This window comes from Macaca mulatta, chromosome 8, assembly GCF_049350105.2.
Source record: "Macaca mulatta isolate MMU2019108-1 chromosome 8, T2T-MMU8v2.0, whole genome shotgun sequence".
Lineage (NCBI taxonomy): Eukaryota > Metazoa > Chordata > Mammalia > Primates > Cercopithecidae > Macaca > Macaca mulatta.
Genome location: NC_133413.1, coordinates 42,001,600 through 42,017,151, shown reverse-complemented (window position 1 = coordinate 42,017,151; position 15,552 = coordinate 42,001,600). Strand labels below are relative to the sequence as shown.

Sequence of the window (15,552 nt, the reverse complement as noted above, 5' to 3'; positions counted from 1 at the left end):
GACGAGCCTAGAAAGTTACATGAAATGTGCTGTATGTAGAATATATGAATTTTCCCTTTATGTAAGTTGGTGACATGGTTTGATTTGAATTTTAGGAAGATAAATTTGTAGGACTTTAAGATGTAAAGTCAGATAAGGAAGTCTTTAAAATATTGTTCAAAGACTAAACTTAGGCAATGACAATGAATTTGGAAAGGAGAAGCCATATATTCAAGATATATCCGGAAAATGAAATTGAAAGGATATGATGATTAAATTTGGGTCTGGGGGCTTAAGGTAAGAAAATCACTAGCCCAATAGCTCCATTTATATGCCCACTCTAGGCCCATGGTTTAGCCAAGTAAGATATAGTCTGAATTTCAGTGACCCCCAACTCTCACCCAAGGGACAATAAACTACATTAATTTTTGTGAATTTTCATTGGCACCCAGCCTGTCTCATTTGTTTATGTACTATCTATGGTTGCTTTTACATTATAGCAGTAGAATTGGTAGTTACAACAGAAACCATATGGTAGGCAAGTTTAAAGCACTTAGTATTTGGCCCTTCAGAAAAAGTTCACTAATCTCTGATTTATCACACTGATCTGAGGCTCCTTTCTCAGTGTATAACCTGTACAACTGAATTTTTGGGTTAAGAAGAGGAAGTGAGGATGATTTCCATGTTTAAGAATTAGGTGAGCAAATGAATGGATGGAAACAGGAATTGAGACAGAAATGTAAGTGAAAGTCAAAGAGTGGGGATAAACGTGGTAAATTCATTTTTAAATATATTGACATTAAATTACCTGTGCAATCAAAAGATATGACTATGGTGAAAAGTTGGATACACAGTTTAAAGTTCAGGAGAAAAGTCATATTAGAAATATACAATTGAGGCTAGGCATGGTGGCTCATGCCTGTAATTTCAGCACTTGGGGAGACCGAGGAGGGCGGATCACCTGAGGTCAGGAGTTTGTGATCAGCCTGACCAACATGGTGAAATCCTGTCTCTACTAAAAATAAAAAATTAAGCAGGCATAGTGGCACATGCCTGTAATCCCAGCTTCTCGGGAGGCTGATGTAGGAGAATCACTTGAACCTGGGAGGCGGAAGTTGCAGTGAGCCAAGATCGTACCACTGCACTCCAGACTGGAGTAACAGAGCAAGACGCCATTTCAAAAAAAAAAAAAAAAAGAAAGAAAGAAAAGAAAAAGAAGTATGCAATTTGAAAGCATAACTACAGCAAAAACCCTACATTGTGGTTAAAACCACAAGAGTATATAAAACCATTTGAGGTAATATGAAAAGCGAAAGGAGAAGAAACCCTAGATTAACACAATGCAGAACATTCACAAGGCAGATAGAGGAACTAATTGCAATACAGATCAAAAACATAGTGACAGACGTTCAATGAGCTTGAATAGAATGACCCTGTAGAAGTCAAGACAGTAGAGAATTTCACAGAAGTAGAGAATCATCAGAAGGTCGAACGCATCATTACAGAGTTAAAGTAAAATTGACCTCTTTAAAAATCAAAACAATATTAGGAAGTCGCAAATACGTATTAGTTTATCTATGTACATTTAATAGAAATTTAGGTCAGGGTCATAGAAGCAGGATTCAAATGTTAGTGTGTTGAGGAAGTAGAAAATAGAGAAAATGTAGATTACTTTTGAAGGAGAGCCATAAGGCAGCAGGGAATTTGCATTTAAGAGTGATCTTTTAAGAATGAGAAGCTTGAGCAATTTATAGTTGGCTATTGCAAGAAGGAGAGATTGAAGACAGAGGAGAGAGGAGAGTAATCGAATGCAGAAGGAGCAAAGGACTAGAAGTGAAGGAGGAGAGAGAGAACAAGAATGGAATGTCTGTCCTTGCAGCAGCAGTAGGAGAAGATCTGGAGTTTAAAGGAGTTCACTTTTTATGGACTCAATTTCTCAGAAGATGAGAGTGAAAATCAAGTTGTGTGAGTTGAGATAGGGGTGGGTGTGAAATTAATTACAGAGGGGAAAAGACCAGGGACCTCAACCTAAACATACAAATGACATGGAAGGTCCGTGAGAACCCAGGGAAGTCTGAAAACTGTGCATTTGGAGTAGTATAGACCTATACATTACCCACAAATCACTTGGAAGTCTTCGGTCCCTGAGGATCTGAGACAAACCTGGGTTCAAGCTCCCAATTAATTCATAAGTTAGGTACATCCAACATCCTATTCACAGTCTCTGATTGATTGATTGATTGATTGATTGAGACACAGTTTCATTCTATCGCTCAGGCTAAAGTGCAGTGGTGTGATCTCGGCTCACTGCAACCTCTGCCTCCTGGGTTCAAGCTCTTAATTAATTCATAACTTGGGTACATCCAACATCCTATTCACAATCTCTGATTTATTTATTTTATTTATTTATTTTGAGACACAGTTTCATTCTATCGCTCAGGCTGAAGTGCAGTGGCGCGATCTTGGCTCCACCTCCTGCGTTCAAGAGATTCTCCTGCCTCAGCCTCCTGAGTAGCTGGGATTACAGGTGTGTGTCACCATGCCTGGCTAATTTTTTGTATTTTTAGTAGAGATGGGATTTTGCCATGTTGACCAGCCTTGTCTCGAACTCCTGACCTAAGGTGATCCACCTGCCTCAGCCTCTCAAAGTGTTGGGATTACAGGTGTGAGCCACTGTGTCCAGCCAAAGTTTATAGAGGTTTGAGAAAAGAGTGTTGACGTAAAATTGCTGGGTTAGACGCACCATGAGTTAGTGTCCTATAGAGAGTGCAGTCATAAGCATTGGAGTTATATTTTCTACTCAACAGAAATATTTTGCTGCTCTTCTGTATAAAAATCTACAAATTAACGGCCAGGCACGGTGGCTCACGCCTGCAATCCCAGCACTTTGGGAGGCCGAGGCAGGTGGATCACGAGGTCAGGAGACTGAGACCATCCTGGCTAACAGGGTGAAACCCCGTCTCTCCTAAAAAAAATACAAAAATTTAGCTGGGCATGGTGGTGGGCACCTGTCGTCCCAGCTACTCGGGAGGCTGAGGCAGGATAATGGCCTGAACTCGGGAGGCAGAGCTTGTAGTGAGCCAAGATCGCACCACTGCACTCCAGCCTGGGCAACAAAGCCAGATTCTGTCTCAAAAAAAAAAAAAAAATCTACAAATTACCGTGTAATTTCAGACTGAAGTAGTGCAACAGTATTAATCAATACTAAGTAACACAGAAAACAAAGGGAAAACCTCTAGATGATTAAATCACCATAAAGTGAGATGGTTGAGACAATGCTCCAGGATGATATTGGAAAGATACACAGCCATCCTTTTGCTTCTGGATCATTTCATTGGATGATATTCTTAACACATTTATAATTTAAAGAAAAATAGATTTGTAAAACTGTATTTTTTATATGAACACTAAACTCTTCGTTAGCTTAATGCTTGATTAGATTAAGTATAAATTTTGGCTAAGAAAGTAGCATAGGAAAATTAAAAATAAAAGCATGCACAAAAATAAACCAGGTGCCGAGCCCGGTGGCTCACACCTGTAATCTCAGCACTTTGGGAGGCTGAGATGGGCGAATCACTTGAGATCAGGAGTTTGAGAGGAGCCTGGCCAACATGGTGAAACCCTGTCTCTACTAAAAATACAAAAATTAGCCAGGCGTGGTGACACGCGCCTATAATCCCAGCTACTCAGCTACTAAAAATACAAAAATTAGTTGGGTGTGGTGGCAGACGTCTGTAATCCCAGCTACTTAGGAGGTTGAGGCAGGAGAATCGCTTGAACCCAGGGGGAGGAGGTTGCAGTAAGCTGAGATCATGCGACTGCACTCCAGCCTGGGCGACCTAGTGAGACTCTGTTTCCAAAAAAAGAAAAAATTAGCTGGGCGTGGTAGCAGGTGCCTGTAATCCCAGCTGTTCAGGAGGCTGAGGCAGGAGAATCGCCTCAATCTGGGAGGCAGAGGTTGCAGTGAGCCAAGATCAAGCCACTGCACTCCAGCCTGGGGAAGAGAGCAAGACTCCGTCGCAAAAAATAAAATAAAGGCTGGATGTGGTGGCTCACGCCAGTAATCCCAGCACTTTGGGAGGCAGACGTGGGCGCATCACGAGGTCAGGAGATCGAGACCATCCTGGCTAACACGGTGAAACCCCATCTCTCCTAAAAAAAAATACAAAAAATTAGCCAGAAGTGATGGTGGGCACCTGTAGTCCCAGCTACTCAGAAGGCTGAGGCAGGAGAATGGCGTGAACCTGGCAGGCAGAGCTTGCAGTGAGCTGAGATCGCACCACTGCACTCCAGCCTGGGCGACAGAGGGAGACTCCACCTTAAATAAATAAATAAATATATAAATTTTAAAATAAAATAAAATAAACCAGGTAAACATGAGCAGGAAACTTGGGTGACAATATTAACATCAGAAAAATTAGAACTTAAACTATTGGAAAGATTAGATTTTGAAGCAGATTATTTTAAATGAAATAAAAGGTTTAAGTTTTGATGGAAAGAAGCTGTTCTGACATTGCATCAAATAAAGTGAAGGAGAAAGAGCTATTACATGCCCTTCTAGAGATAGGCGAGCATCACAGGGGCCCTGTAGGAAGAGCTTTAAAGAGCAGATTATCAAGGTTTTGTTTTCATTTTACGGTTTTTGGAGACAGGATCTCACTCTGTCACCCACACTGGAGTGTAGTGGTACAAATATAGCTTATTGCAGCCTCAAACTCCCTGGGTCAAGCAGTCCTCCCACCTCAGCCTCCCAAGTAGCTGGGAATACAGGCACGTAGGATCATGCACAGTTAATTCTTTTTTATTTTTGTAGAGATGGGGTCTCGCTATCTTGCCCAGGCTGATCTCAAACCCCTGGCCTCATGTGATCCTCCTGTGTCAGCCTCCCGAAGTGCTGGGATTATAGGTGTGAACTACCACCTCTAGCCTGATTCTCATTTTTAAGCATCACTTGACTGCTATGCACAGAATGTGTTACAGCTGAACAAGAATGGAAATAAGGAAACAAGGGGAGGAGACAATAGTCCTGGGGCTACATGAAGGTGGATTAAACTGGGGTGGAAATGGAGAAAACTGGTCACCTTGGAAGTATATTTCAGAGAGAGCCCTGAATTCATTTATTGTCAAATGGATCATTTGCAAATGGTGAAGACTATTGTGAGGATTATTTCTTTATTTTATTCATTGATCTATTTATTATTATTATTTTTTTTGAGACGGAGTCTCACTCTGTCATCCAGGCTAGAGTGCACTTGCGCAATCTCGGTTCATTGCAACCTCCGCTACCTGGGTTCAGGCAATTCTCCTGCCTCAGCCTCCCGAAGAGCTGGCACTACAGGCATGCACCACCATACCCGGCTGATTTTTGTCTTTTTAGTAGAGACAGAGTGTCACCATGTTGGCCAGGCTAGTCTCGAACTCCTGACATTGTGATCCACCCACGTCAGCCTCCCAAAGTGCTGGGATAACAGGAGTGAGTCACCGTGCCCAGCCAAGACTACTGTGAGGTTTAGATTTTAAAAGTGTAGTTAAAGTTAACACAGGGCCTACTACAAAGTGAACACTTTCTGTATAGTTACTATTACTATATTTTATAAACAAACTTCAACAGGGAATAAGAAAAAAATCAATTCTTAATGAAATGTAACAGGCTGCTATGAATAAATTTTGCTAATACACTTGAAAATTTCAACTGAGTTACCATTTGTGAAATTGCAAAAATTCAAATTTTTATTTAGAAATAAAAAACCTAACTAGAACAATAAGCATAAAGGGAATAGAAAATGTAATTCAAAACGTACAGCTTAAAATGTCTGTAGTCTGAAGAGCTATGCTATATCAACAGATAGATGATCTGTTTCAGAACGCAGAAAAGCATGAGAAGGCATCTAATTTGCTGAGTGTGGTGGCTCATGCCTGTAATCCCAGCACTTTGGGAGGCCAAGCCAGACAGATCACTTAAGGTCAGGAGTTGGAGATCAGCCAGGCCAATATAGGGAAATCCCATGTTTACTATAAAGGATACAAAAATTAGCCGGGCATGGTGGTGCGTGACTGTAATCCCAGTTACTCAGAAGGCTGAGTCAAGAGAATCTCTTGAACCCAGGAGGTGGTGATTGGAGTGAGCCGAGACTGTGCCACTGCACTCCAGCCTGAACAACAGAGCAAGACTCTGTCTCAAACAAAAAAAAAAGGCATCTAATGCATCTTATGAAGAAAATGTAACCTAAAGATTAATCCTTGAAATAACACTAACCAAGGCCACTATCCACTGTTGCTATTTATGAATACAAAAAGACAATCCTGAAGATGTTATAAAATTGAGTTCAACAATATATTTAAAGATAAAGTGAATCTGAGCATTGCTATGGTTATGTTTTAATGTTAGAACATTATTATTATACATTAAACAGTAAAATCTAGAAATATAGAAAAAGTCTGGGGACAGTATTTTGATAAACTACTACAGTAGAGGACATGCCAAAATAGCAACAAAGTTTTGCTGAAATTATTTCTAAAAAGTGTGGGACCTGACATTGGGGCATTTCTTTTCTTCTTTTTTATTTATTTGTTTTCTTCCTTGAGGCGTGGGTAGATTTGAGCCTAAGCTTAAGAGCTTTGAATCATGGCTATTGTCAGAGTATTCAACTTTCTCTGTTCCCTCCCCTGACCCGGCATGAGAGCTCAGTCATTCCTCTCACAAATCACCAGGCAACCTGTAATCCCAGCATTTTCAGAGGCGAGGCTGGTGGATCACCTGAGGTCAGGAGTTTGAGACCAGCCTGACCAACACAGAGAAACCCCAACTCTACTAAAAATACAAAAATTAAGCTGGGTGTGGTGGCATGCGCCTGTAATCTCAGCTACTTGGGAGGCTGAGGCAGGAGAATCACTTGAACCCAGGAAGCAGAGGTTGCAGTGAGTCAAGATTGTGCCACTGCATTCCAGCCTGGGCAACAAGAGTGAAACTGTCTCAAAAAAAAAAAAAAAAAAAAAAAAAGTCAGGCAAATATTAAAGAAATATTTGTTAATTGGTTAATATTGGTTAATATTGGTTAATGAGTCCATCTAGCATGCCAGAATATTTTTTCCTGGCCTTATACTTTCTGGTATGTGTTAAATTGTGTCTCCCCCAAATTCCTATGCTGAAGCCCTAGCCCTAGTACCTAAAAATATAACTGTATTTGGAGATAGGCCCTTGAAGAAGGTACATTGAAATGAGGCCTTTAGGGTGGGTCCAATTTAATCTGATTGGTGTCCATAAAGAAGAGGAAATTTGGACACAAAGAGACGGGGGAGAGCGGGTACAGTAGCTCACGCCTGTAATCCTCACTCTGGGAGGCCAAGGTGAGCAGATCACTTGAGGTCAGGAGTTCGAGACCAACCTGACCAACATAGCGAAGCCCCATCTCTACTAAAAATACAAAAAATTAGCTGGGCTTTGTGGAGTGCACCTGTAATCCAAGCTACTCAGGAGGCTGAGGCAGGAGAATCGTTTGAACCCAGGAGGCAGAGGTTGCAGTGAGCTGAGATTGCACCACTGCACTCCAACCTGGGTGACAGAGTGCAACCCTGTTTTGAAAAAAAAAAAAAGAGAGAGAGAGACATGGGGACATGGAGAATTTGTGCATGGCAGAGAAAAGACCATGTGAGGACACAATAATAAGGAGGTCGTCTAAAAGCCAAGGAGCGAGACCTCAGAAGAAACCAACTCCACGACACCTTGATCTTGGACTTCCTGCCTCAACAACTGTGAGAAAATCAATTTCTGTGATTTAAGCCCCCGTTTGTGATATTTTAAGCCCAACTGTTTGTGACTGCTGTTACAGTAGCTCTCATAAACCACTATACTATTAAATCTGACTTCACAATCTTGAAGGTAAGTAAGGATCAGCACCCTGTCTGGGGCACCAGCAAAGGCACAGAGGCCTCCTTATGGGATTTGTGAGTTGAATAAGGGGTCCTCATCTCAAAGAAACATTGAACTCAGAGCATCTGCCCAAACCAAAAGCAAAAGTGCACGGAATCACTGAGGACTTAAATGCCAGGAGATGAGGACTAGAATGTAATGTGTAGGAGTGGAGAGTTTTCACACTGGTCTTTTTATCACGTCTGTATCCTAAGCAACTTCCTAAATGCGCTTAGGCATAGAAACTGGTGAATAAGTTTTCACTAAATGAAAACAATAAAATGGCCAGAAAAATTTTGAACGAATAGAAAATTCAGAAAGGGTTATTAAGTTGAAACTAGAGAGACAGAACAAATGGTATTCAGTTAAGATGGCAATTGTTCTCAAAACTAGCTAGTGATTGCAAATTATTTTTAAGGACAAGATAGGGAATTTTTGTAGAAATGGTGTGATTTAAATTTAAACATCTCAGGTAGAAGACAAAAGTTTTGTTATTATTTTTGTTTTTGTTTTGAGATGGAGGGCTGAGGCGGGTGGATCACTTGAGGTCAGGGGTTCGAGATCAGCCTGGCCAATATGGTGAAACTCCGTCTACTAAAAATACAAAAATTAGCTGGGTGTGGTGGTGGGCTCCTGTAATCCCAGCTACTCGGAAGGCTGAGGCAGGAGAATCCTTTGAACCCAGGAGGCAGAAGTTGCAGGGAGCTGAGATGGCGTCACTGCACTCCAGCCTGGGTGACAAAGTGAGACTCTATCTCGAAAATAATAATAATAATAATAATAATAATAATAATAATAATAATACAATCAGTAAAAATAAAGTGAGGTAAAAATTTAAACACTAGACTTTCAATTTATGGAACTCATTAACTGGAGATGATATAAAAGTGAAAGATTCCTATCAGTCATAGAGCCTAAAAAAGCAGTTGACTAACATTTATAATAATCATATTTCAAGTACTGAGGTTAGTTATGCTAGAGATTCTGAATGAACTATTCTAGGTGGAGCTTCGGCATCAGTATTTTTTAAAACTCCACAAGTATTTTGCTATACAGCCAGGAACAACAACTCTAAACCACCTTGCATGTAACATTCTTTGAGGAAAACTCTTCAAATATCAGATGCATCATGTCATTTATAGGATGTGTTAAGTCTGAACTCCAGGCTGGGCCCGGTGGCTCACGCCTGTAATCCCAGCACTTTGTGAGGCTGAGGTGGGCAGATCACGAGGTCAGGAGTTCAAGACCAGCCTGACCAACATGGTGAAACCCTGTCTCTACTAAAAATACAAAAAGTAGGCCGGGCACAGTGGTTCATGGCTGTCATCCTAGAATTTTGGGAGGCCAAGGAGGGTGGATCACCTGAGGTCGGGAGTTCGAGACCAGCCTGACCAACATGGAGAAACCCCATCTCTACTAAAACTACAAAATTATACAGGCGTGGTGGCTCATGCCTGTAATCCCAGCCACTCAGGAGGCTGAGGTAGGAGAATCGCTTGAACACCAGAGGCAGAGGTTGCAGTGAGCTGAGATCTCGCCATTGCCCTCCAACCTGGGGTACAAGACGCCATCTCAAAAAAAAAAAAAAAAAAAAAAATCTGAACTCCGGAGCCTCACATCTAAGCTCTCTCAGTTCTCCTCACTCTTGTCGCCTGCTCTAACCTTCTTGATGCCAAGCTAATTTCTTTGTATTCTCCATGTCTAAAGAGAAATTAGCCCTCCCTCCAGAAACACACATCCATGCCCCCGTACACATGTAGGGCACATGAACCATTTATTTGTATGAGTTCGTGAGGCACACATTTTCCACAATAAATGTTGGAACTTGGAAAGGTTTGAACGTTGACAGAAACAATGGGATACAATATTTGAAACCAAGTCAGACTCCTTCCCCAAAAACAGAATTTTTTTAAGTCACTGTCTTGACCATGTTTTCTTCACACACGTTCAAGCAACTATCTATAGTGAGAACTATCTATAGTGGACATGAAAGTACAGCCTCCTGACTCTGACGCTTGCCTTTCGACTAAAGGAAAGTAAGATCTGGTGTCCCCTTGAGCAGGACAGCCAATTGTGATTCTCCATCTGCTCTTGCAAAACTCTGCCTGGTGATTTTAGTGACTGGGTCCCTCCTCATCTGTGAAGCAACCTGGGGCAGATTTTGATGAAAATGTCCTTCTGCTACCTCTTCCCAGAAAGGGAGTTGTTGAAAAAGGTCAAACCAATGAAAGAAAATCAAAACCGAAACAGGGAAGTACATTTTGAGAAATCTGGGGAAAATGATCATAACGGAGTAAAACCAGTTTCTCAAGGGACTTTTTTTCCACATAATCTCAGGAATGGAAATTCCATCAACGAAACCATAGTATATCAGGCAGGGAGTGTCACGAGAACTTGATTCTCATCTGTTTCTCCTGTTTCCGTAGTTACAAAGAGGAAAGAACAAAGAAAGGAACTCTACAACTGTGGATCTACGTCACGTTTAGCTCATTTGTAATATTATTTTTCCTCAGCTCAGTGTACACTTTTAATCCCAATAAGAGCAACTTGGTCTTTTCTTCCTTTGGAACTAGGCAGGATATTCCTGAATTGGGTTAGACGTATAGAGTGGAGTTTTAACAAGCACTGGCTCAAGGTCAGAAGACTGGCTTCTGGTCCTTACACTGGATTTATGAAAGTGTTTTCACATTCATTCTCCATAGGAATCTGGTGGAGGTGGCATCAGATCTCCATTCAGTAAATGTGAAAATTGAGGGTTAGGGGATGTTTGTGATTCACTCAAAGTCACAAGAGCTACTAAGTGCAACTTAGGGTGACTAACTCACCCAAATTGTCCCAGCACTTTCCTGGTTTAGTACTGAGAGTCTTGCATGTCAGGAGTCCATCCGGTACCTAACAAATAGGGACACTTGGTCAACCTAGTGGCAGTGTCAGAGGAAACAGTCTGGTCCTCTGGACCACAACCCAACTGTGCATAGTAATACAGGAGTTATTAAGAAATTATTTGTAGGCAGCTAGAAAGGGTGAAAGAGGTCTCACTGGATTTTTCCTTTAATAAAAAGCAGCCTGAAACCACTTCTTCTCTAACTGAAAGCAGCCTGATAGATTGTAAACTAGGAGCTTTCATATGTAAACCACAGCAGCTGTACCTGGAAGCCAGGAACATTCAATATGGAGATTATGCTCTCTTCTGTTTTTCTTTTTTTGAGACAAAATCTCACTCCATCACCCAGTCAGGAGTGCAGTGGTATGATCTCCGCTGACTGCAACCTCCACCTCTTGGGTTCAAGCGATTCTCCTGCCTCAGCCTCCTGAGTAGCTGGGATTACAGGTGCTCACCACCACACCCAGCTAATTTTCGTATCGTAAACCCCCTGTAGAGACGGGGTTTCACCATGTTGGACCGGCAGGTCTCGAACTCCTGGCCTCAGGTGATCCGTCCCCCTTGGCCTCCCAAAGTGCTGAGATTACAGGCATGAACCACTGCGCCCGGCCCTCACTCTTTTCCTTGTCACCAGGTGTGTCGGCATCATGACAGCCTCCAGGTAAAACCACGTGTAAAGGTATCCCGGCGGCCGCCAGGTGGAGGCTGTATTTGCATAATAAAAGACTAGGGTGGGAGGGCCAGTCTTTTCCCCGGCTATGTAAATGACGTACCTGATCAAACCAATCCCCTGGGCCCTATGTAAATCAATCACCGCCTCGTCAAGCCTTTGTACAAAATCCATTGCCTTCCACCGCAAAGCAGACCCTCTTGGGCGACCCACTTTCTCAGCATAAAGAAGCGTTTTCTCTCTCTCTTCTTTTATGTCTATTAAACTTTCAGCTCCTAAATCCACTCGTGTGTATCCGTGTCGTGAATTCTTTTCTCGGTGGAGACAAAGAACCAGGATATATACCCCAGAAAACGGAGCCTTTCATCAGCATCCCCGCTGTCATTACTACTGATGCTGGAGTTATTTGGAGATTTATAATTTGATTTCAAAACTAACAGCTGGGCCGGGAGCGGTGGCTCATGCCTGTAATCCCAGCACTTTGGGAGGCCAAGGCAGGTGGATCACCTGAGGTCGGGAGTTGGAGACCAGCCTGACCAACATAGAGAAACTCTGTATCTTACTAAAAATACAAAATTAGCTGGGCGTGGTGCCACAGGCCTGTAACTCCCAGCTACTTGCCAAGGCTGAGGCAGGCGAATCTCTTGAACCCGGGAGGTGGAGGTTGTGGTGAGCAGAGACTCTGCCATTAGAAATTTCTAAGAAGGGGAAGGAAATCTTACTAACAAACAATACCTCTTTCTTAATTCTACTTAGGACTCAAATTGTAATGCAAATCCGTTTCATCATTTAGCCCTTATCAACACTGTTTTTCTCATCTGTTGTGGTCCAAAGCCTAGAGCATTAAAACTATCAAAGTTTTTACAGACCATCAGGTGTCAACCTCCTCTTTCTACATTTGAGCTAGCTGAAATCCAGAGGAAATGACTTCCTCAAAGTCATGAGTAGCAAAAGCAGAACTGGTTCTGCTTATAACTCTTGACTTTTAATTATTATTATTATTATTATTGTTATTACATCCTAAGTGAGGGCCAAGACCACTCAGTTAAAAACTTTGGGGTCCAGGCCAAGTGCGGTGGCTCATGCCTATAATCCCAGCACTTTGGGAGGCCAAGGGAGGCAGATCACTTGAGGGTCAGGAGTTCGAGACTGGGTTGGTCAACATGGTGAAACCCCCTCTCTACTAAAAATACAAAAATTAACCGGGCATGGTGGTGCATGCCTGTAGTTCCAGCTATTTGGGAGGCTGAGGCAGGAGAATCCTTGAACCCAGGAAGTGGAGGTTGCAATGAGCGGAGATCATGCTGTTAGGAATGAAGTTTTTGGTGTCACAGTAAAAGAATGAACGTGGGAACAAATGATCTCTCAGCAACGGGAGCTTTACTTTCTGCAGAAAGGGTGCTACTCAATAGCTGTCCAGCCACGAGAGCACACCAAACAAAGGAGGCAGAGTTATTTATAACCTGACACATCACCCTACTGCTGTGTCCAGCTTCCATTGGCTGGAATAGGACCTCACATTTTACACTTTACCCAATTGGCTATTAGTTTAAAACGTTTTTAATTGGGTAAAGGAACAGAGCAAAGAAAGAAAAGCAAGTTGCCCAGGGATAGTTAAGGAAGCATCTCAAATAAGGAATGACATGCACTGTGGGCTGGGGCTTTTCTAGTTCTGTCCAGGCATGTCAGAGCAAGCTACGACAGCTGATTTGGACAGCCACTAATAGTGGCTAGCAATGTTATAGTAAGAAATAGTGACTTTTTATAATCTTTGAAGAAGAACTTTCCCATTTCCCACAGTGCCACTGCACTCCAGCCTGGGCAACAGAAAGAGATTCCGTCTCGGGAAAAAAAAAATATATATATATATATATATAGAGAGAGAGAGAGAGAGAGAGAGAGAGAGCGCGGTTCGATGTTGCAGTCATTGCAGTAATTTAGAAGTTCCACTTCCACCCTCCAGCCCAATTTGCCATTTAACTATGATTAAAGAATAGTGTAGAATTCAATGGGCTTTTACTGAATACCTACACTGAGGCTTGTCTACTTCTGAGTGTTACCGGAGTGATATAAATAAAGAAAAGAATTCTGCTGCTTCCGTGAGTAGAGAGCTGTTTTGTTTAGTTTAGTTTAGTTTTGTTTTGTTGAGATGGAGTTTCACTCTTGTTGCCCAATTAAGAAAGAGGTATTGTTTGTTAGCAAGGTTTCCTTCCCCTTCTCAGAAATTGTTGCAAAGATTTAATCCTTCCTATCAACCCTGAAAGCACCCAAGTTTCCTCATGTTATCTTTTTTCTCCCACTAGCAAGTCAAGATAAACTAATTTACATCAAAATATCATGGTAGTGATCCAGGACAGTTTATAAGTAAATGCTCCTGGAGGGATCTGCATTATAAACAAGTAGTCATGCAAAGGAGAAAATATTTAACAGAGAAATTCCAGGTATTCTGTTGAAGGGGCTTGAGTCTTGCTGTGACCTTAGCTCATGTACTTGGAAGTGCCATATCCCAGGTGCTGAGGCTCTATATTTGTTCTTATAATTTATCTCTATTTAAGTTCATTCTTTTTCTTGATAACTACAGGTTTGCTTACAATTTCTCTTGCCTGACAATCTAGTCAAAAGAAATTGAAACAAAAAATATTCCATTTGACCTGTTCTCTATGGCATCTGTTACTTCTCTTTTGATGGTAATGATCATCTATGCTCTTTGTAGCCTCTTTCTCAGCTAAACAACTTGATATTTATATTGCACGTCTCTTAATAATCACATACATTTTTTAAAAACAAACCAACCAACATCTCAAGAAACATATTCTGACCTATTCTTACCAAGGCTCTATCCTTACCAGAGAATCTGGAAGAAGAAAGCCATACTCTTCAGATATGTGATATCTTTCCAAAGACAATGGAACTGCTGTCTTCACATTCAGTCTTCGGGGCTCCATTATTTTGCTTGAAGTATCTGCATGGAAAATGTCACTGAAGAATCTACTGTGCCTAATATATTAAACACCTTTGGTTCCAGTTAGTTGCGCAGTGTCTCAAGCACAGGGGAGAACTTTGCCCTGAGGTTGAATTCCAGATCGTCATGGACTATCTCTGAGACAGGGCTGAGTAAATAATTTTAAAAATGCTGATTAAACAAACAGACAAATCAAACAAACTCAAAGAAATTCCCTCATTTTCTCTCACAGACCAACATGAGAAAAGTGGTTTTAATCCCAGAGACAAATTTGTTCCCCATTGGAAAAGAAGAAATGAAATAGACCTGTGGTCGTGGTTCATCAAACCTGTCCCCTAACAGGAACCTGCTCCATTGCGAACTTTGACAAATGGGTCAGAGTTACTCCAAGTGGAGTAAACTATCAAAATTAGAAGTTACATGCAGACAATTATTTCAGTGATCTCTGGTGAGCAGGGAGGGGAGGAAGGGCCTGCCAGAAGCTCAGAGGGTGTTGTATGTAGTTTGAGCAAGATAGTCTAGGATTACAATGGATTTATTTTAAGAAACAGCACAGTAACTTTTTGAAATATTTGAACATGTTAAAGACAGATTTTTTTTTTTGAGTTTAGCAAATGAGATAATAAATACTAACAAACTTGATAATAGCATTGTTTGAAATGTTTGTTCCTCCGTGCCGTAAAGAAATAGCACTTGAACATACATTTATTTAGTAAGGCCATTTTTACTTCCTGCAGAAAAGGTACACTCACCAGCAATTTTGCCACAAGAGTACACCGAACAAAGGAGACAGGGTCATTTATAACCTGATATGTCCACCCTACTGTTATGTCTGGTTTCCATTGGCTGAAACAGGACCTCACATTCTGTATTTGTCCCAATTGCTTAGCAATTTAGAACTTTTTAAGAGAGGCAAAGGTAGAGGAGAACAAAGGAAGGAGGAAGTAACTTGTGGAATGCTGAGAAAGATAAAAACACTTTTAAATAAGGAAGACGAACAGGCTATGACCTAATGCTTGCTTGGACCAGTATAACCATGCCAGGGCAAATATTTAGGCTAAATTATGGGAGCTAAGAACATAGTATACATTGATTTCCTTATTACCGCTAGCAGATATTTAAGAATGTTAGCACAGGTCTTTGAATAA

At 41.5% G+C, this 15,552-nt stretch overlaps 1 protein-coding gene across 15 annotated transcripts in view; it reads right to left on the bottom strand.

The window, feature by feature from the left end:
• Positions 1–14,761, bottom strand: part of IDO2 (indoleamine 2,3-dioxygenase 2) — a 69,765-nt gene extending 55,004 nt beyond the window's left edge. For 5 of the 15 annotated variants that reach the window (XM_015145223.3, XM_028852614.2, XM_015145224.3 and 2 more), the window contains exon 1: positions 14,289–14,761. In XM_015145223.3, coding sequence (XP_015000709.2) covers positions 14,289–14,387 — 99 coding nt within the window. In that variant the 5' untranslated portion in view covers positions 14,388–14,761. The remainder of the gene's footprint in view (positions 1–14,288) is intronic. The other 10 variants (XM_077943537.1, XM_077943533.1, XM_077943541.1 and 7 more) reach the window with 8 other exon arrangements.
• Positions 14,762–15,552: the final 791 nt, after the last annotated feature.